This window comes from Scyliorhinus torazame, chromosome 3 (assembly GCF_047496885.1).
Source record: "Scyliorhinus torazame isolate Kashiwa2021f chromosome 3, sScyTor2.1, whole genome shotgun sequence".
Classification (NCBI taxonomy): Eukaryota; Metazoa; Chordata; class Chondrichthyes; order Carcharhiniformes; family Scyliorhinidae; genus Scyliorhinus; species Scyliorhinus torazame.
In genome coordinates this window covers 237,044,445-237,066,813 of record NC_092709.1, presented here as the reverse complement: position 1 = coordinate 237,066,813, position 22,369 = coordinate 237,044,445, and the positions used below count along the sequence as shown (strand labels likewise).

The 22,369-nt window shown below is 43.0% G+C and overlaps 1 protein-coding gene across 3 annotated transcripts in view; it reads right to left on the bottom strand.

The window, feature by feature from the left end:
* The window catches only part of plpp1a (phospholipid phosphatase 1a), a 213,373-nt gene that overhangs the window by 117,768 nt on the left and 73,236 nt on the right, over window positions 1–22,369 (bottom strand). The window contains exon 2 of one of the 3 annotated variants that reach the window (XM_072497032.1): window positions 18,409–18,563. The exons of 1 other annotated variant lie outside the window; for it this stretch is intronic. In XM_072497032.1, the coding sequence (XP_072353133.1) occupies window positions 18,409–18,563 (155 nt within the window). Of the gene's footprint in view, window positions 1–18,408; window positions 18,565–22,369 lie in introns of those variants that run through there. One more of the 3 variants, XM_072497034.1, reaches the window with a different exon arrangement.

Genomic DNA, 22,369 nt, shown 5'->3' with positions numbered 1-22,369 from the left:
CCAAGCCAGATAACGATAGAGTCAAAGGGGGTAACCTGAACATGACATTAGCTTGACCCAAAGATGACCCGGGTTGAGACTGAAAAAAATCATTAAAAAAGACATAAATCTGAAAGGTTACTGACGAAGACACAGACAAATTTATTACATGTCAAGCAAAGTAAAAAAGTTCAAAGTAAGTAATGGCGAGCTGATGGAATGAAGCTGCGCTGTTGCAAGGTGACACGCTTCTAACCGATAGAAACTAGCTTTCAGGCTCAAGCAGCAGAAGGGAGCCATTTGTGAAGGTCAGGCTGCACAAATTGCTATAAAAATTCTGAAAAGTGAGCAGAAAATCAGAGAATATTCCTCGGTGATGGGACGAGCAGCATCTGAAGACCGAGCAACCCAGAGAAGCGAAGAGAAGACCAAAAGTTAAAGAAAAACAATCGACAAGATAGACTTGAAAGTCTTACAACTGGTCCGAACAAGAAAAGATCTTTCTACCTTTCTGTAAAAGTAGTTTTTATCTTTTTAACTTGAAAATAAAGTTAAGTTTAAATTGATAACCTGAAAGAGTGGTTCTTATTATTATAAGTTTACTTTACTCTACTTAGCAAGCTGGACCCGTGTGTAAGCTACTGAGTGGTAAGTAGACGGAATCTCCAAGTAAGATATGGATTATACCGGGGGATAACTTGAAGTAATAGTTTGACCTGATTGCCATCCACCTAAGTCTGCCTAGGAGTCAGGGAAAGCAAGGGAATCTCTGGATCAACATTTAGAATTACAGCGCTCTATCGACTATAGGGGTAATTCTAAGAATAGTGGTGAGGTTTTTACTTCAACAGCACCATTGGATATTTGAATTCTGATCATGTTAACACTCCTGAATTTCATGTTTACTGGAGCTAAAAGTCCTACAGTTCCAAACAATGAAACGTTGCGAAGAATGCTATAACAATTGTGATTACGCTATACATTTTTATCGTTTTCTCCCATGATTCATACGGAGAGCCATCTTTGTCCTCTATGCTCACATAGAATGCTGCTGCTCTCATATAGAGAATGACCAATTGGGTGATGTACTAAAGAGGTTACCAGTACCTGCAGAATTGTGCTGTTATGAATAGAAAAAGTGAAGGGGAAGCAATGTTATTACAATGATAGTAAATGTTTTTGATTTGGTATTGCTGCTCTCTGTGGAATTTATGCAGCGGGAGTCGTTTAAAATGGAGATGTGATCAATTGCACAGGGCACCCAAGATACATGTCCAAATTCCCGATGGACGCTGTCACACAAAGCTCTGCACCAGGATTTCCTAATCATGGAATTGAACCTTATTATAGTATCATATAAAAGGACAGAATTAACCAGATTTCCATGTACACCTTCTAAATTGTGAACTGTAAATGATATCTAGGATGATAACCTGACAGTGCTAATAATCATATAGACTATATGTGCAGCAGAACATTATACAAATTATTTATTGTTAAATCAAAGATATCTCTGCATTGTGTAAACACTAAACAGTATGGCAATTTTTTAAAAAACTAGCTAAATTTATCAGTTTTCAAAATCTTAAATTGGTGTCCTTTTTTTGCAACAATGCTGAAGAAATACTAAGTAGCAACTACCATATGATAAGAAAGGTCTCCAAAATGTTTGTTAGACTTAACTGATACAGAACATCTTGGAATTGCACCCAAGATTAAATAGTGCAACAAGATTTTCTGCAAACTCTAAATGAAATCAGCTTTTACTATTGCTGCCAGGATCCACCATCATTCTCCTGTGGGCCTGTCTGCATGTTTCCCCCAAGTCTGTGTGGGTTTCCTCTGGGTGCTACGATTTCCGTCCACAGTCCAAAGATGTGCAGGTTAAGTGGTTTTGCTATGCTGAATTGCCCTTAGTGTCCAAAAAGGTAGACTGCCCTTTCCATGGGCCGATGCAGGCTCGATGGGCCGAATGGCCTCCTTCGGCACTGTAAATTCTATGATTCTATGATGAAAGGAATATTTTCTTCACCTAGTCCATTGCCCCATCATTTTGTAAGTAATGAAGAAATAATTGTGCTTATGGGGGTGGCACGGTGACGCAGTGGTAGCACTGCTGCCTCACGGAACCGAGGACCCTGGTTCGATCCCGGCCCCAGGTCACTGCCGGGTGGAGTTTGCACATTCGCCCCGTGACTGCGGTGGTCTCACCCCCACAACCTAAAGATGTGCAGGGTAGGTGGATTGGCCACACTAAATTTCCCCTTAATTGGAAAAGATAAGTTGTAAATTTTATAAAAATAAATAATTGTGCTTATGAGGTACCAGTTTCTCCGAAAAACTGCAACTTGGCAGAACTGAAGGCAATTACAGTACTGACTTCTAATTAGTTCAACAAGCATCATAGTTTTTTTTTAATTATTTTTTTTCCAATTAAGGGGCAATTTAGCATGGCCAATCCACCTAACCTGCACATCTTTAGGTTGTGGAGGTGAAACCCACGCAGACATGGGGAGAATGTGCAAACTCCACACGGACAGTAATCCAGGGCCGGGATTCAAACCCGGGTCCTCAGCGCCACATTCCGAGTGCTAACTACTGCGCCACATGCCACCCCCACAAGTTCATCCAGCACCAGAACACTGAAAAAAGGAGATTGTTTTACACCTGCCCATTATTTTTCCTGCACTGCATTTGTTGGAACCTGGAACCAGATATCCCTTCCCCATCTAGGTTGCACGTGAAGACAGCATTTATCAAACTATCAGTGAAGCAAGATTTACCTGGATTAGAATAAATAACAACTTTGAGTTCAGGTGACCCAAGCTTCACTCACAGGACTTAAATTAAACAACAGGAATTAGGGTTTGTAATACTCCAGGCAAACTAGGGCTTTTAAAACTTCATTTTCTTTCTGGATTGCCGTTGTGTGATCTCTCTTTTTTTTCAACAAGCAAAACAGGCTAGCAACAAGGACCTCAGAATTTAAACATTGTCCTGTGACGCAGACCAATGCCAAAAATGGCAACCATGTTAAATATCTCACCAGGCAGCAGCTGTCAGTACGAACAGAGACTGGAGATGCCTACACGGCCCTTTTTAATAGCCAGCTATTTCCGCATGAAATTAATAGTTATTCCATAAAAAACTGCCACAAACTAATTTGCTGAAAGTAATGTCAATTTAGGCCCTTTCACAGTTCTTCTCATTAATGTCAAAACAACAGCATGACTTAAGAAACTGAAGGAAAAGTCAACAAATGATCATTGCCATTTGCTAGCAACCCCATCTCTGGCCCAGCTGCTTTGTTTTTAAATTGACTTTTTTTGAAAGTGCGCCATTCGTGGCAGCACGGTGGCGCAGTGAGTAGCACTGCTGCCTCACAGCTCCAGGGTCCCAGGTTCGATTCCAGCTTGGGTCACTGTCTGTGCGGAGTCTGCACATCCTCCCCGTGTGTGCGTGGGTTTCCTCCGGGTGCTCCGGTTTCCTCCCACAGTCCAAAGATGTGTAGGGTAGGTGGATTGGCCATGATAAATTGCCCTTAGTGTCCAAAATTGCCCTTAGTGTTGGTTGGGGTTACTGGGTTATGGGGATAGGGTGGCGGTGTTGGCCTTGGGTAGGGTGCTCTTTCCAAGAGCCGGTGCAGACTCGATGGGCCGAATGGCCTCCTTCTGCACTGTAAATTCTATGATTCTATGATTGCCGAAGGTCAGAATCTTTTGAGCTGAAGACAAGTGGAAAGTGAAATGTAACAAGAGCGAATGACGCACTTCCTTTATTTAAAAATAAATTTAGAGTTTCCAATTCATTTTTTCCAATTAAGGGGCAATTTAGCGTGGCCAATCCACCTACCCTGCACATCTTTGGGTTGTGGGGGCGAAACCCACGCAAACACGGGGACAATGTGCAAACTCCACACGGACAGTGACCCAGAGCCGGGATCGAAACTGGGACATCGGCGCCGTGAGGCAGCAGGGCTACTCACTGCGCCACTGTGCTGCCACGAATGGCGCACTTTCAAAAAAAGTCAATTTAAAAACAAAGCAGCTGGACCAGAGATGGGGTTGCTAGCAAATGGACCAGATCTTGAACAGTTATTGTAATGATGCACTTTCAGAGGCTTCATTAGTGGACAACAAAAGGGTTTATTTTATAAGGATCTACAAGAGCAGAAGCATGTCTGCAGCTCATTCTGGAATGCCTCTGCTAAGAAAACTCCTCCCCCTGGGGTGATATCAGGTCAGGTGACCCTTACTCAGCTGTGTTGCCCTTAATGGGACAATCACCACATTCCTCCCCCTTTAATTGCTTTCTACAATCTTCAATAACTAATTTACAGTCCTAAATTCTAACTAAACACTATATATACAAGAAATGGACATTTAAAAATGGAGCCTTTGACGGAGTTTTCTCTTTCTTGGAGAGCAAAGTAATTCTGTAATCTGAGATGCTTCCTCAGGATCGATGTTAACAGGAACTACAATAATGTATACAGGCACTTCATCACTACTTGCTTCCATGGAGACATGAATTAAGTCTATCAACAGGTCGATCAGGTGCTTTGGTGCTTACGGGTTTGAAAACATTTTTTGATACCAACACTGACTGTGTTTAAGTGTCTCTCTACTCCTCTAGTGGTCCACATGTTTACAAACAATCGATCCATCCACTTGGTACGACAGGGGTTCACTGGAGGTCTGCCCTGGAGTGCTGCCTTTTGCATTAGAAGTGCAGCTGTAGTTTGGTGAAACAGGATATTAGCTGAAAGAGGGAGGAGGTGATCAGTCCATTCTTGTCCCTGATTGGTGAATAGGATAGGTGAGTACCTCTGTTCTTTAAAATAAAAGTAAAGTTTAGGGAATTTGGAACACAAAGGTAAAGTGGGATTTGAAGTACCTCTCAGTACAGCGCACTGGAGGTTAGAGTGTGAATCTGGTGAGCAGCAGCTGAGCAGAGCAGAGGGAAAACTTTAAAACGAGCAGCCCAGTGTACCTTCACGCAATCCAGAGGTGGAGCTCCTGAGGTGCAAGGATTCAAAAGTGATGCGGGCCAAGTGGAAGCTGCTGATTGCATGAGTACAGACAGTATTTACACTATTATTGTAGCTGATGGTTTGTAAAGTCTTTATTTTATGGTTTATAGTTTGTATGGGTTATATTCTGTATTAACGAGGTCAAGGAAAGAAGGGCCCTAAAGTATTTGAAACAATTTGATTTTAAGAGTCCTTTTAAGATTTAATCCAAAGGGGTAAGTCATGCCAAACAGCTCAAAGCCATGGTTTGCTCCTCCTGCTCTACGCGGGACGCTGGGCACATTTCTAGTGCCGGGGGCCATCATGCGTGCAGGAAGTGTCTGCAAATGCAGCTCCTGGAATCTGAAGTTTGTAATTTTAACAATCTAGCATGTCTCCCATAATATTGCTCCAGGACAAGTAGAGCAGCTGTGTGAGAAATGGGAGCATTGCACCGGAGCATTCATTGGGAAGGGGAGTAAGACATTGGGCCAAGGAACAAAAGGAGGATGAGAAGCTCGAATTCAAACAGGAAGTGATAAATTTGGGGTAGAACGCCAAAACAGTGGTTAGCACTGCTGCCTCATGGCGCTGAGCACCCGGGTTCGACCCGGCCACAGGTCACTGTCCGTGTGGAGTTTGCACACTATCCCCTTGTCTGCGTGGGTCTCACCCCCTCCCCCCCCCCCCCCCCCCACAACAAAGATATGCAGGGTAGGTGGATTGGTCACACTAAATTGCCCATAAATTAATTGGAAAAAAAAGAATTGGGTACTTTAAATTTAAAAAAAAAGGAAGGGATAAATTTGGCTTCTTATAACTTGGCACTAAGGTGTTTAGAGATGTTCCTGGGACAAACTTCAGAAGTGGAGGCTTTGCTTTGAGTTTGGGATGGGGGATGTACATATTGGTTCTGTGCAAGACATAGCACATTTTCATGATCCTTGCATCATATATTACAATCCTTTTTTACATATTTTGTTTGTGATTTCAAAATCATACTTCTATATACAACATAGAATCATAGAATGACAACAGTACAGCAGGCCACTTGGCCTGTCACGCCCGTGTCAGCTCTCTGCATAAGCTTCTCAGCTTATCCCACTCTACTGCCTTTTACCCGTCGCCCTGGAAATCAATTCTGTTCAGGTCCTCTTATCTTCCAGGTAGCGCTTTCTGGATCCTAACCATTCACTGCAGAAAGTAGTTTTTCCTCATCTTGCCTCCGAATCTTTTGCGAATTGCCTTAAATCTGTGTCCTCTGCTTCTGCCAATTGGATTGGATTGGATTTGTTTATTGTCACGTGTACCGAGGTACAGTGAAAAGTATTTTTCTGTGAGCAGCTCAACAGATCATTAAGTACATGGGAAGAAAAGGGAATAAAAGAAAATACATAATAGGGCAACACAACATATACAATGTAACTATATAAGCACTGGCATCGGATGAAGCATACAGGGTGTAGTGTTAATGAGGTCAGTCCATAAGAGGGTCATTTAGGAGTTTGGTGACAGTGGGGAAGAAGCTGTTTTTGAGTCTGTTCGTGCGTGTTCTCAGACTTCTGTATCTCCTGCCCAATGGAAGAAGTTGGAAGAGTGAGTAAGCCGGGTGGGAGGGGTCTTTGCTTATGCTGCCCGCTTTCCCCAGGCAGCGGGAGGTGTAGATGGAGTCAATGGATGGGAGGCAGGTTTGTGTGATGGACTGGGCGGTGTTCACGACTCTCTGAAATTTCTTGCGGTCCTGGGCCGAGCAGTTGTCATACCAGGCTGTGATGCAGCCCAATAGGATGCTTTCTATGGTGCATCTGTAAAAGTTGGTAAGGGTTAATGTGGACATGCCGAATTTCCTTAGCTTCCTGAAAAAGTATAGGCGCTGTTGTGCTTTCTTGGTGGTAGCGTCGACGTGGGTGGACCAGGACAGATTTTTGGAGATGTGCACCCCTAGGAATTTGAAATTGCTAACCATCTCCATCTCGGCCCCGTTGATGCTGATAGGGATGTGTACAGTACTTTGCTTCCTGAAGTCAATGACCAGCTCTTTAGTTTTGCTGGCACTGAGGGAGAGATTGTTGTCGCTACACCATTCCACTCGGTTCTCTATCTCCCGCCTGTATTCTGACTCGTCGTCATTCAAGACCACTTTGGTCGTATCATCAGCAAACTTGTAGATGGAGTTGGAACCAAGTTTTGTCACGCAGTCGTGTGTGTACAGGGAGTAGAGTAGGGGGCTAAGTATGCAGCTTTGCGGGGCCCCGGTGTTGAGTACTATTGTGGAGGAGGTGTTGTTGTTCATTCTTACTGATTGTGGTCTGTTGGTCAGAAAATCGAGGATCCAGTTGCAGAGTGGGGAGCCAAGTCCTAGGTTTTGGAGCTTTGATATGAGCTTGGCTGGGATTATGGTGTTGAAGGCGGAGCTGTAGTCAATAAATAGGAGTCTGATGTAGGAGTGCTTGTTTTCGAGATGCTCTAGGGATGAGTGTAGGGCCAGGGAAATGGCGTCTGATGTGGACCGGTTGCAATGGTATGCGAATTGCAGTGGACCAAGGCGTTCTGGGAGTCTGGAGGTGATGCGCTTCATAGTCAACCTCTCGAAGCACTTCATTATGACTGAAGTCAGGGCCACCGGACGATAGTCATTGAGGCACGTTGCCTGGTTCTTCTTTGGTACCGGTATGATGGTGGTTTTCTTGAAGCAGGTGGGTACCTCGGAGTGGAGTAGGGACAGGTTAAAGATGTCCGCGAATACCTCTGCCAGCTGGTCCGTGCAGGCTCTGAGTGCACGACCAGGGATCCCGTCCGGGCCCGTCGCCTTCCGAGGGTTCACTTTCAGGAAGGCCGATCTGACTTCGGAAGCTGTGATGGTGGGTATGGGTGAATTATGGGCTGTTGGGGCACTCGACAGCGGATTGTTGGTTACCTGCTCGAACCGAGAATAGAATGCATTGAGTTCATCGGGGAGGGGTGCGCTGCTGCCAGAGATACTGTTCGGCTTCGCTTTGTAGCCTGTTATGTTGTTTAGTCCTTGCCACAACCGCCGAGAGTCTGTCTTTGACTCTAGATTGGTTTGATATTCTCTCTTGGCATCTCAGATGGCTTTGCGGAGGTCGTACCTGGATTTCTTGTATAATGGGAACAGTTTTACCCTATCTACCCAGTCCAGACCCCTTATGATTTTGAACAACTCTCTCAAACCTCCCCAACTTTCTCTTCTCAAAAGAAGCTTCAGCTTTGTCAGCTTTTGTAGTGAATCTACTCTGCAACCTCTGTAATGAGTCCACATCCTTCCTGAAGTGTGTGCTCAGAATTGGATGTACTAGACCGTTTCAGGCAAACAAGCATCGTTAAATGCTCGTCATCACTTCCCTGGCCCAGCCATCCATATGCCATATTAACCACTTTGTATCCTACCCCCTTCGAAGATTTGTGCGCATTTACCCTTGGGTCCTTCTGCTCTAGAATGATATCCTTTATTTTATTATCTTTCCTTGCTCTTTCTCCCGAAATGCATCGCTTCATACTTCTCTGCATTAATTTTCATCTGCCATATATCAATCTGTTCCATAATCATTATCCTCCTCACGGTTCACCATGCTTCCATGTTTTATGTTGTTTGCAAATTTGAAAATGCTCTCCTGCACAATTGATTCTCCATGTCATTAATATAGATCCAAAAATGCAGTGGTCCTAAGACTAGCCCCTCGGGAACCTCACTAAATTCTTTCCTCAGACCTAAAAACTGTTCATTGCGACTTTGTTTTCTGTCACTCAGCCAACTTCATATCCATGCTGCCGCTGTCATTTTGTATTCCATGGGCTTTGACTTCACTAACATTTAAGAAACTCTTCTCCCTCTTGGCCTTTTATAACTATCCCAGTCATATTACGATAATTGAAGACCTCATTATAGCGACTACATAAGTTTTTGCACTTCACTGTAATTCCTTACAGATCTCTTCCTCCATTCGTTTCTCACAGTACACCCAGTCGGGTAATGGTCCTTTCTATTGTCTCTGAGTTCTAATCAAATAGATTTTGTCCTTGATCCCTCTGGGATAACCCTCTCTTCAGTGCTGTAATATTATCCTTAATCAACTCCTTTCTTTCCTTCCCTATCTTTCACAAATATCCTACATCCAGGAATATATAATACAGGTACATTTCTGTATTTAGCTCACCCTCCGTGTGCATTCTGACCTAGGGATTTTGTCGTGTTCTCTTCGTTTCTCTTATAACTATCCATGTTTTCTGATTCTACATTACTCAGGCTCTGCAATGTCTCAAATGGGCCTATTCGCCTAAAGAAAGGGATTCTGGTGAGTATGTACTTTCTTTTTCTCAGACTACGATTAAAGCAGGATATTTACATGCATTGGCCAAAGGCAGTGTCAGGATAATTAACCCTCGCCATCAGATGTAATGATGCACTTTCAGAGTTCATTAATGAACAACAAATTATTTTTTATTAGGATCTACAAGAGCAGAAGCATGTCTGCAGCTACTCCTGGAATGCCTCTGCCTAAGAGAACAATTTCCCCCTGAGGTGATTCCCCACTTAGTCCCAATTGGTCACACAGGTCAGGTGACCCTTATTCGGCTGTATTATCCTTAAAGGAAAAATCACCACAGTTTTCGAGGATGATTGCTATCATCGCATAGGTGCTCCCAGCAAACTTTCATACCATAGAGGGAATTTATCTTTTGACTTATTCCTCCCATTGAGCTTTGCACACAGATAATTTCAAAGCGAAAGGTAGGATGAGGACTTGATTATGAACTCTTCTGGACAGTCACTGGAGAGAGAGAGAGAGGGAGATGGGGTCAAGAGCCAAACGCGGAGAAGTTAGAGGACAAAGATGCACACTGTGAGAGGCTAATTGGTGAGATCTGCTAGGGTAGTGATCAGATCCACAGTCAGAATTGCATTGAGTCTCGTCTCAGTTCTTATGTCTGATTTTAAAGTGCGGGGGGGAGGGCACCTGCTGATTGGACACCCTGTGTCATTTTACCATATAAATACATATTGGGTCGGATGATTACATTCCAAAACATAAAGCACCCCAACCGCTTACAGCAGTGGCTCAGCCCCTACTGTGCTGAGAGCACCTAAAACAGACCTGAAACTTGCAACGGTGAACCTAGATAATATAAATCAATGAAACAATGTGGAAAGCATCCAATCTGATTCTATTCAGTCTTCAACTGAAGCTTAAATATGTGGGCACTTTCCAGCAGGAGCCATGAGGTTGAAGGCTGACCCAGGGACCCAGAATCAATTCCAGCCTCAGGTGACTTTGTGGAGATTGCTCTTTCTCCACGTGTCTATGTGGGTTTTCTCCGGGTGCTCGTTTCCTCCCACAGTCCAAAGATGTGCAGCCTAGGTGGATCGGCCGTGCTAAATTTCCCCTTAGTGTCCACAAATGTCAGGTTACTAGGTTACCGGGATAATATGGAGGCATGGGCTTAAGTAAGGCCCTTTTTCCAAGGACCGGTGCAGTCTTGATGGGCCAAATGGCCTCCTTCTGCACTGTACGTTCTGTGATTCTATGATGCTAAAAGGTATGGTTAAAGTAGACATGGAGCAGATGCTTCCTCTTGTGGGGCATTCTAAAATGTGAGGTCATAATCTTAGAATAAGAGGTAGCAAATTTAAAACAGATTTTAGGAGAAACTACTTCTCCCAAAGGGTTGCGATCTGTGGAATTCGCTACCCTCGAGTGCAGTGGATGCAGGGACAGTGAGTACATTTAAGTAGGAGTTACACAGATTTTTAATTGGTAATTGGTTGAAGGGTTATGGAGAACGGGCAGGACAGTAGAGCTGAGGCCATGATGGGATCAGCCATGATCACACTGAAGATGTTTAGGTTCGGAAGGCTAAATTGCTCATTCCTGCTCCTAGGTCATGTGTTCTAGGGAGGAGATGCTCTGGCTGATTTTGCAATCCAGCTCTTGGTCTGTAGCATTGTAGGTAACAGTGATGAACATATCAGCCATGATAGAATGGTAGAGCAGACTTGATGGGCCGAATGGTCTAATTCTGCTCTTATATCTGATGAACTTATGAACTTGCTAAAGTAAATGCAAGCTAGAAAATAGCAACACTGGAACGACACGGTGGCGCAGTGGTTAGCACTGCTATCTCACAGCGCTGCGAGCCCGGGTTTGATCCAGCCCACTGTCCGTGTGGAGTTTGCACATTCTCCCACTATCTGCGTGGGTCTCATCCCCACAACCCAAAGATGTGCAGGGTAGGTGGGCTGGTCACGCTAAATTGCCCCCTAATTAAAAACAACATTGCAAAAAATAACGGCACTGAAGACTGGCAAATCTCCAGGACCTGATAGATTCCATTCATGGATTTAAATGAAAGTGAGGAAATTGCAGGTGGTATAGCCAAAATCCTACAAATTATTCTTGATTCAGGAATTTTTCCTTTATATAGAAAATTGCAACTGTGACTCCATTATTTCATAAACGTTTGAGAAATAACCTAGGGTGCAGTTTCAAGTGAAGGACTAACAGCGCTGTGGGTGTACTCACACCACATAAGCCGCAGCAGTTCAATTGTGAATGGGCAATGAATGCCAGCTTAGCCAGCGAGGCCCACATATCTTGAATGAATAAAGAAAACTCAAAGGGCGATGAATCTTTGGAACTCTTGACCTCCGGGAATTGCAGATGCTTCACTGTTGAATATTTTTACAGCTGGGATAGATTTTTGGTCAAAACCACTTGGGCGAGACTACTGAGATTCCTTCCATAGTTGCCTATGGAACTATAACTTAGCATGAATCACGCTTCACCTAACATGGCCAATTTTATCAGAAATTATATTGGGTACACTTGTGCACATTTCACACAAAATTCAAGATGGTTTATGGGAGAAACGATGCAAGGGCAGAAAACAAGCAAAAATGAAGGGAAGACAGAAATATTACTTGGAATTCATAAATTCGACGAGGGTTGTACAATTTTCACACCAATATTCTGTAAAATTACAAAACTTAAGCAGCACATTACAAAGTAACTACAAAAACATTTGTGGAAAGTCACAAAAGTCCCACTATTGACTCCAGATGAATTCATATCTCTAATCTAACCAATAAATATTTAAAAAGCACAGAATGTTGACTATCCAAGGCGAAACCCACAGCCAAGTCCAATAGAACAAAGAACAAAGAAATGTACAGCACAGGAACAGGCCCTTCGGCCCTCCAAGCCCGTGCCGACCATGCTGCCCGACTAAACTACAATCTTCTACACTTCCTGGGTCCGTATCCCTCTATTCCCATCCTATTCATGTATTTGTCAAGATGCCCCTTAAATGTCACTATCGTCCCTGCTTCCACCACCTCCTCCAGTAGCGAGTTCCAGGCACCCACTACCCTCTGCGTAAAAAAAACGTGCCTCGTACATCTACTCTAAACTTTGCCCCTCTCACCTTAAACCTATGCCCCCTAGTAATTGACCCCTCTACCCTGGGGAAAAGCCTCTGACTATCCACTCTGTCTATGCCCCTCATAATTTTGTAGACCTCTATCAGGTCTCCCCTCAACCTCCTTCGTTCCAGTGAGAACAAACCGAGTTTATTCAACTGCTCCTCATAGCTAATGCCCTCCATACCAGGCAACATTCTGGTAAATCTCTTCTGCACCCTCTCTAAAGCCTCCACATCCTTCTGGTAGTGTGGCGACCAGAATTGAACACTATACCCCAAGTGTGGCCTAACTAAGGTTCTATACAGCTGCAACATGACTTGCCAATTCTTATACTCAATGCCCCGGCCAATGGAGATCTCTATCAGTAACAATGTCACTTTATGCTCTTATGGAACAGGATAAAGTAGTTGGATTAAGGTGTGGCATCACCAAACTTCAAAGTAAACATTTTCCAGTTTACTGATAAAAGAACTTCTCAGAAGCTCATTGACGCAATTATTGGATCGGGGTCCACTGTGGGAATCAAGCAGTTCAAAATGACAATTTCTCACGTTTGATGGATGCTCTATCCTACGTTAGTTTATCTCAGCCACTCAGGCAATTGGTACTATACGTGGCTTCAATGTCTCTGCCTAAACAAGTTCTTGCGCCGATTGCTGAAATTACAATAAAGTGTTTTATAATATCTAAAATGGGTGTGTTTCATTATTAATTTCCTTGCTAAAATCCCGCCCAAACACTGGAAATGCGAAAGACTTTCATCACACCACTTCACTCATCTGAATATCATTACTTTGCATTACTTTTTGTTAGTACAGAGGATTCATCATTGGTTGTCCTTCAATTTGAGGATGACATCTACTCAAGGTGATGAATTACTGTCATGGGCCTGTGATTGAAGAGGCCGATTCTTGAACAGTGTCTTTGGGCAGGACATCCCACGAAATAGTGAGTTCCAGAGTGTAGGACATAGGGATAGTCACCAACTGAATACAGGTTGAGTTTTTTTCCATTTTGCAATAATCTTCAACATGTCATCCGAGTGACCCAAACATTTTTAATTCCGTGGTTTACGCTTATTACTTAGCAGAATAGTTATCCAGGAAACATTAGAAGAATTAAAACCACTTCTAACTGCTGGGTAACTATACAAGTGCCTCACCCGATGACCCAGTGGACATGCCCCAAATACACCCCCACTCCCTAACCACCCTCCCCAAACACCCAACTAACCCCACACCCCAACTACGGTCCCCCCATCCGTTAATTACACCTCTACCCTCCTGACTACCATCACACCTTGGCTACAGCACCCTCCATCAGACTACACTCCCACCCCCCTGACTACCCCCAATCCATCCTATTCCCCTGGCTAATCTCACTCCCTGCAAAATCCTACCCCACCCCAACCCGGGTCAAGGATGTCTCAAAGCAGTTGCTAGTCATTCCAGAGGGGGAGGGTGGTAACTATTGGTACAAAAGATGCGGGTGAAAAAGGGGGAGGTCCTAAAAGCAGAATATAGTGAGTTAGGAATTAATTTGCAAAGTAGAAATAGCAGGATATATCAGATGATTACGCGGCTGAAGAGATGGTGTGAGGGGGAGGGTTTCAGATTCGTTGAACATTGGGACCAGTTCTGGGGGAGGTGGGACCAGTACAAACTTGGACGGTTTACACCGGGACTGATGTCCTAGGGGAATATTTGCTAGCGTGGTTGGGGAGGGTTTAAACTAAAATGTCAGGGAGGTGGGGAACCTATGCAAGGAGTCAGAGAAGGGGAATCAAGGACAAGAACAAAAAACAGTAAGCAGAGTAAGAAAGGTGATAGGTAGAGAAATCAAGGGCAGAATCAAACAGGACCTCAGTGAAAAATAATGGGAATGGGACAAGGAGTGCTAAAAAGACAAGTCTTAACGTCAAAGAACAATAAAGCACAGGAACAGGCCCTTCAGCCCTCCAAGCCTGTACCGGTCATGATACCAACCTTGGCCTAAACCCTCAGCACTTCCTTGTGCCCTATCCCTCTATAGCCATCCTATCCATGTATTTGTCAGGATGCCTTTTGAACGCCTTTAATGCATCTGCTTCCACAACCTCCCCTGATAATGCGTTCTAGGCACTCACCATCCTCTGTGTAAAAAACCTGCCTTGCACATCTCCTCTAAACTTGCCCCACGGACCTTAAGCCGATGCCCCATGGTGACTGACCCCTCCACCCTGAGAAAGAGTGCCTGCCCATCCACTTTATCCATGCCCCTCATAATCTTGTAGACATCTATCAGGTCACCCCTCAACCTCCGTTGTTCTAATGAAAACAATCTGAGTCTATTCAGCCTCCCCGCAGAGCTAACACCCTCCAGACAAGGCAACATCCTGGTAAACATCCTCTGCACCCTCAGAGCTTTGCCATTTACGGTATATTTCCCCTCTATGTGAGACCTACCAAAATGCATTACCTCACATTTGTCTGGATTAAACTCCATTTGCCATTTCTCTGCCCAATCTCTAACCTGTGTCCTGCTGTATCTTCTGACAATCCTCAACACTCTCTGTCACTCTACCAACCTTGGTGTCATCCGCGAATTTACTAATCAGACCAGCTACATTTTCCTCCAATTCGTTTATGTATACTACAAACAACAGAGGTCTCAGCACAGATCCCTGTGGAACACCACTAGTCACAACCTTCCATTCAGAAGAACAAAATGTTCCCCCAGGGCTGGTGATACATTCCCTGTGCCCAAAGGGCACGGAATGCCTTTAATTATAATTTAAATTCCACCAGTTGCTGTGGTGGGATTTGAAGCCATTCCCTCAGGGCATAGGCATGCTACAGTATTAATTCAATGACATTGCCATTATGCCACCATCTACCCTAAAGAGGGAGTGTGGCTTTACTTCCCCCAAGGCTGCTGTCCTGCACAGAAGAGTCTCAGGAGCGGGTAAGTTACACATTTCTTAGCAGACCAAAGTCAGACAAGAAATATGCAGCCCCCGACTAAGGTAAGTAAAAAGGATCAGGGTGACCATCCGATTGTGATTGTCTGCCCCATGTTTCTAAAGTTCGTAAACAATGGAACTGCTACTCCCTCCACTCAGGAAAGAAAGATTATAACAAAGCATGAAACACCTCAAGCGCCAACAGAATCACTCACACAACGAGCCACATGTCATTGTGCTAAATACACTTCATCCTGATGATACACTTACATTTTTACTTTCTCCTTGAAATATAAAGGCAAAAAACTGTACAAAAAGGATTAACAAATCACATGGGTGACCGATATGTACGTCAATGATTAACTGGTTCACTTTTACAACTCATCCAGATAAACTTCAAATAAATCCCTAAAGGAGGAAACCATGAAACAAGCCAAGTTGTTCAACATTTGCCCATCCTCTTTTGTTACACATCTTGTTTTTTTTAAATTTAGACTACCCAATTCATTTTGTTCCAATTAAGGGGCAATTTAATGTGGCCAATCCACCTAACCTGCACATCTTTGGGTTGTGGGGGTGAAACCCACGCAGACATGGGGAGAATGTGCAAACTCCACACGGACAGTGACCCAGGGCTGGGATTCGAACCCGGGTCCTCAGCGCCGTAGGCAGCAATGCTAACCACTGTGCCACCCATATCTTTAATCTTTGCAAACAGAAAGGCATCTTTGTCAGCAAGTCTTCCAAGTTGTCAGATCTGAAGTTGGAATGCTGCTGAATGAAAGGGCCACCCATGGAAACTTAAAACTGATACAATAACAGGGTTTCTAGAGGGGCATGATGGCAGCAATAAAACCCATGAAGCTGAAATCAATCATATATTAAAGTCACTAGCAATCACAGAATTCACAGTCAACTTTCATTTTGTTACACCATTGCACCAGATGAATGCCCAAATGAAAAGGCAGGAGATATAAACATGAATTCTGTTTTAAAGGAATATTTCAGCATCTCATTCAGGACCTCATTCCCATTGAACACCAAAACAATAAAGTGATAACCAGCCCAACATGTTTTTCTTGATCAATTGCTACCAAATGAGTATAAACTAAGGCATGCACTACACAGTATATTCAGCAGCAAGTGAATTTAATCAAACTAATTTCCATCACCGTGCACAAAGGCAGTGAAAGTAGCATTAACCTAGATGAGGTTATGGGTTGTAAATATTAAATCCACAGTGTCTGCTTAAATTAATATGAACTTTTTTTTAAATGAGTGCGTCTGTTTGTGCTACATGACAAACACCATAGGCAATCAGCAGTACCTGTATGTGCAGTGAAATCCTACCTTTCCTCGCCGGGGCAATGAACATTCCACCAACAATGCTCATAATTCCTAGATTAAAAATAATCTCCTGCATGTAAAACAAGAGTATTCTAAAAATACAATGACATTGGCCCAAAAAAACATTCTTAACCCACAGAGTTCAGGAACAACATGTAAACATTTTCTTTTAGTCTTTTAGCAGAAATGCAGCTGCGGTTTCCAAAGTATAAATGGAAGTCAACCTGCTGTACTGTAAGCACCACTCATTATGCCTGAGCATTCAATTTGAATATTAGATGCAAATATTCGGTAGTGTCGATAAAGATACTGCCGGATCACACTGTTCATAATGTTCTTCGTGTGTTTTTTTTCTTAAAAAATTTAGAGTACCAAATTCATTTTTTCCAATTAAGGGGCAATTTAGTGTGGCAAACCTACCCACCCTGCACATCTTTGGGTTGTGGGGGCGATACCCACGCAAACATGGGGAGAATGTGCAATCTCCACACGGCCAATGACCCAGAGCCAGGATCGAACCTGGGACCTCGGTGCCGTGAGGCAGCAGTGCTAATCACTGCACCACCACGCTGCCCTTATAATGTTCTTCATGTTGCTAGTCTCCTATTCTCAGACACCTCCAAATTGCACTCAATGCTGTGTATCAGTTTGACTCGAAGCTGCTAGGCTCTGGCGGGGGTAGAGTCTTTGCAAACTCAGTTTCACTGTGGTTCAGGACTTCATTATTTCTCCAGTTGCCACAAAACCATTCAACCAGGAGGAAGGCACACTGACTTTTCAACAGCTGTAATCAATGCCACTATATGGCAGACTGACATAAATATGTTACCCTCTACCCAATCTTGGCACAATTGGTATTCCCCCCTAGGTTTGGAATGCTCCCACATCACTTATGTACTGGCTGAAAAGTGGGACCACGAGGAGAAGTCAGTGGAAGTCGAGATAAAAATAAATTGTGGCTCGAATTGATCCACACAAAAGTTGGAGCTTAGAGCAACCTGCTCCTTCCTAGTTGTTACTTAAGAATCACATATTCTTCACCAGAAGGATGTTGCAGGTTCAGCTCAAAAGCTGATCATGGAGAAGTACAAAAAAGCTGAAAGAACCAGACAGAGCAAAGTTGCTTTGCTGCAGTGATAATTTAGTTGCATAAACTAATAAGCCGAAGCAAGTCAGTGCCTGAATGTGCAGCTGTTGGCATATCTAAAAGATCAAAGCGTTCACAGCCCATGCAACTGCCAATAGGCAAAATCCTATTTTTAAAATAAGCATCTTATTTTAATTAAGACATGAGGTATTGCCTGATCCTCAAAACCACTAGTCACATTATATATACCATAGCACAGAAGAAAGTCATTGCATCTGTGCTGGCTCTGTCTTAACCCACAATACCCCATAGCGCTTTATTGGTAATGTACTTCTGTTTATTTAATACTGATGAGCTGAAATACAGCATTTGCAGAAATTCATACTAAATATTTTATGATTACTTTTGAAATATTGCATTCTGCTAATTCTAGATGAAAATTGATGAAGAAAATATGGAAAAGAGAAATAAAACAGGTTTCACACAATTAAACCAGCAGCAACATGCCATCGCATTTTTAAAATCTCATTTAGTCCTCAATACCACAAACAGCAAAGTTTTGGGAGGCAGTCCCAACTGTTCCATGGATACTCTGAGCTACTTACAGCTGATATAGGAGGTAAAAACCCAAGTGCATACAGCATAGCGGAAGTGATGGTACTGTTCTTGAAAGGATACTTGATGGTTTCATCATCACAATAAAAACCTCTTTGATACGGTTTTATTTTGAACAAATTTAGAACACACAAAGGCATGCCAGCTGTAGGGAAGGGAAAAAAAGCTTTTAAGTGCACCTTAAACTGACAACTTTAAAATAGCAGATAACATTCATGAATCTTGTATCCAGAAAAGTCAAAGTACAAAACAGCCCACTTGTCAGGTGCGCATGCAGTGGCCTGGGGTGGGTTGACATGCTTTCTAGTTTTCACCTCCCTGCGGGCAAGTGCCTTCCTGCTCACTCGACACCAGTCCCAGAGAAATGGCTCAGACCAGCCATTTAAAACTGATGACAGCTCGTGGCCATGAACGCATTTCAAACCATATCATTGGAACTCCACGATCCCCAATCTATGAAACTTATAGCTCTTCATTCAATGTTGACATCATTTAGTAATTATCCTTAATTTTTGTTTAAGATTTATGTGGCTAAGTGCAGACCACGTAACAGCAGAAAGCAAACGCAATAGTGTGCCTGTGCACAAGAAATGCATTAGTTTGGTTTCACAAAACCACTGCTATGGCATTCATAGACTCAACTTAGGGACAATATTTCTATCTGTTAGATTCACCAAACACATAGGAATATCATAATTTATGATTAGCAATACTGGCAATATCATCCTGCTGAATGACAGTTTTGCTCACTGTTTAATTTTGGAGAAGTTAGGCATCTCCCAATTGGGGCAAAATGTATGTATCATGCAATTTATTGTCCTAGAAAATCGTTATTTTCCCCAGTGTTTCCTGTAAACTGAAGTCATCCTAAAAGATTGTGCTCATCTTGGGTATCTTTTCTCTACAATGAGTCATGCATTGAGTACATAACGACTCTGGACTTGGCAGTCAGTTGGCTAGTATTAACAGTCTTAGACCTTATCAGAAATTTTCATTTTAAAAAGAAATGATATTTTGATTTGCTATTTAATAAATCTCATAAGACTATTAATTTCCCCTTGCAATTTTTTTTCCTTTCTCCTTCTCTCCTGAAAACATTGACTCTTAGATGGGTTACGGATCCAAAGGTGCCATTCACCTCCTGGTACCGGACCAAGTTTCCAGAATTCATATGTGGACTTTGACAGTGAGTACTGGTCAGTTATGTGGCTACAAAGGGAATTAAGAGCCTGATCTAGTCCACACCCAATATTCACATGCACAGGATCTCTGGATAGCAATCAAGAGCAGTATCCTGAGACAACGTTCCCCCACATTAACCCAGGGAGCCAAGGTCAATTACAGTGCTTGAAGAGTCATCTGTTTCTGATTATAGATTGCATGGTTTAAAGCATAATATTACAGATCTAATAGTCCTACCCAACGATTTATTCAATGCCACCAAAACGAACACTGATGTTGGTAGTTTTAACGTTAACATTGTAGTTCAAAATTATATTTAAAAATCCAGGAAGTCTTAACTAATGTAATTCTGAAGGCCTTAGTAAATGGGTTTTAGCAGTCAGTAAACAGAACATCAAAGACAGTCAATAAATACATCACTCTGACATGTCTAAGTTCAGTATATAGTATGATCACTGCTCAGATCTGCTCATTTAGCAATGACTAAACTCTGAGCCAATGTAAATCTTGCTTAAGGAATGGTGAGTTTATTTTCTCCTGAAGACATCTTATACCGGAGTAGATACTTCAGCAGGAATAATATAAAAGCAGAGCATTACTTAAATGGAGAACAACTGCAGAATCCCGAGGTGCAGAGGGATCTAGGTGTTCTTGTGCATGAGTCACAAAAAGCTACAGCAAGTAAAGAAGAAGGCTAATGAAATGCTATCTTTTATTATGAAAAGAATTGAACATAAAAGTAAGGATGTTATACTTCAGTTATACAGGGCATTCATGGGATCACATCTCGATTATTGTGTGCAATTTTGGTTTCCTTATTTAAGGAAGGATGTAAATGCACTGGAGGCAGTTCAGAAGTTTATTAGATTGATACCTGAAATAAGAGGATTGTCTTCTGAGGAAAAGTTGGACAGATTGGAATTGTTTCCACTGGAGTTTAAGAGAGTGAGGAGTGACCTGATTGACATACATGAGATCCTGACGATTTTGACAAGGTGGTGTCACGGCACCCTGGAACCCTGGGGCAGCACGGTAGCCTTGTGGATAGCACAATTGCTTCACAGCTCCAGGGTCCCAGGTTCGACTCCAGCTTGGGTCACTGTCTGTGCGGAGTCTGCACATCCTCCCCGTGTGTGCGTGGGTTTCCTCCGGGTGCTCCGGTTTCCTCCCACAGTCCAAAGATGTGCAGGCTAGGTGGATTGGCCATGATAAATTGCCCTTAGTGTCCAAAATTGCCCTTAGTGTTGGGTGGGGTTACTGGGTTATGGGGATAGGGTGGCGGTGTGGACCATGGGTAGGGTGCTCTTTCCAAGAGCCGGTGCAGACTCGATGGGCCGAATGGCCTCCTTCTGCACTGTAAATTCTATGATTCTATGATAACTCTGCCTCAGAAGGCATTGGAGATGGAGTCATTGAATATTTTTAAGGCAGAGCTATCTAGATTCTTGTTAGGCAAGAAAATCAAAAGGTTATTGGGGGCAGATGGGAATGTGGAATTCAAAACAGAAGCAGATCAACCATATCTGAGGCTCGTGGGGCCAAATGAAGTACATGTCTATCGCCACTGGCCACCATTCAGCATCATACTAAATTGTGATCCCTCCTACATGAAGCAACATGACTACTGCAGCAACACAACTAACCTCACCAGTTGATCTAGACTGCCAACTCCAATCTTATCCTCACCCAATGACCACACAGGGGCTGCTCTCAACAGGTTTCACCAAATAGATGATTTTCCTCTCTTTCTCCCTAAACCTATGACATTCCTACCATTGTCTGGACAAGGCAGAGATTTAATCTGTAAATTTCGTGGTGTGAATAGCTCAGTGCACTTTCACACAGAGTGGGCAACTTTGGATGATGGTGGGTAGTGGGAGATATTGAATCAGCCCTATTTTAATAATCTCGCCTGATTTTAGTTCCACTGAATTCAGTAGAAATAAAACATGTGAAGCATATAGGAAGTAACTGATCTGATATTATGTATGATGTGGAGATGCCGGCGTTGGACTGGGGTGAGCACAGTACGAAGTCTTACAACACCAGGTTAAAGTCCAACAGGTTTGTTTCGATGTCACTAGCTTTCAGGTGAATGAAGAGGTCTGTTCCAGAAACACATATATGTGTGCAATATTCCACTCTGTGTAATGCGACCTCATGTAGTTTGAAGACAAAAGATTATTGCTGACTGCGGTAAAGTTCAACTTTTTATGATAGTGTAAAATGAGTGTTAGTGAACAGCCATCCACTTCTTTTCCATTGATGCCAACCGTTTAAACTATCACCTGTTTTAAACCATCATGCAAAGTCAAGGTCTACCTCACTATCTCTAAACAGCGATTCCATTTTCAAAGTCCACGTATATGATTGGAAAATGCAGGAAATGCACATCACTCAGCATTGGGAAAAAGGAAACACAGGTTTACATTGTGCAAGAACATCTGAAACCACTAGTCGTATCTTTCTTCTGATGCGGACGATGCTGATGTGTATTTTTATCACCTGAATTTAATCTGCACTCGGACTGCCAGAACCCGTGGAACCTGCTTACTCAGGAGAGGAGCAAAAAAGGGCAACAGAAATTAACAAAAACTCAGATGAAACCTAAGTACATATCCTTCAACTCAATTTCTTTTGTGCTCTACGAAGGTTATTTTCTGAACAGATCTATCCAGTTTTGGGTGAGTGGTGGATATAATCTCCTGCTTTTTCATAGAATTTACAGTGCAGAAGGAGGCCATTGGGCCCATCGAATCTGCACCAGCC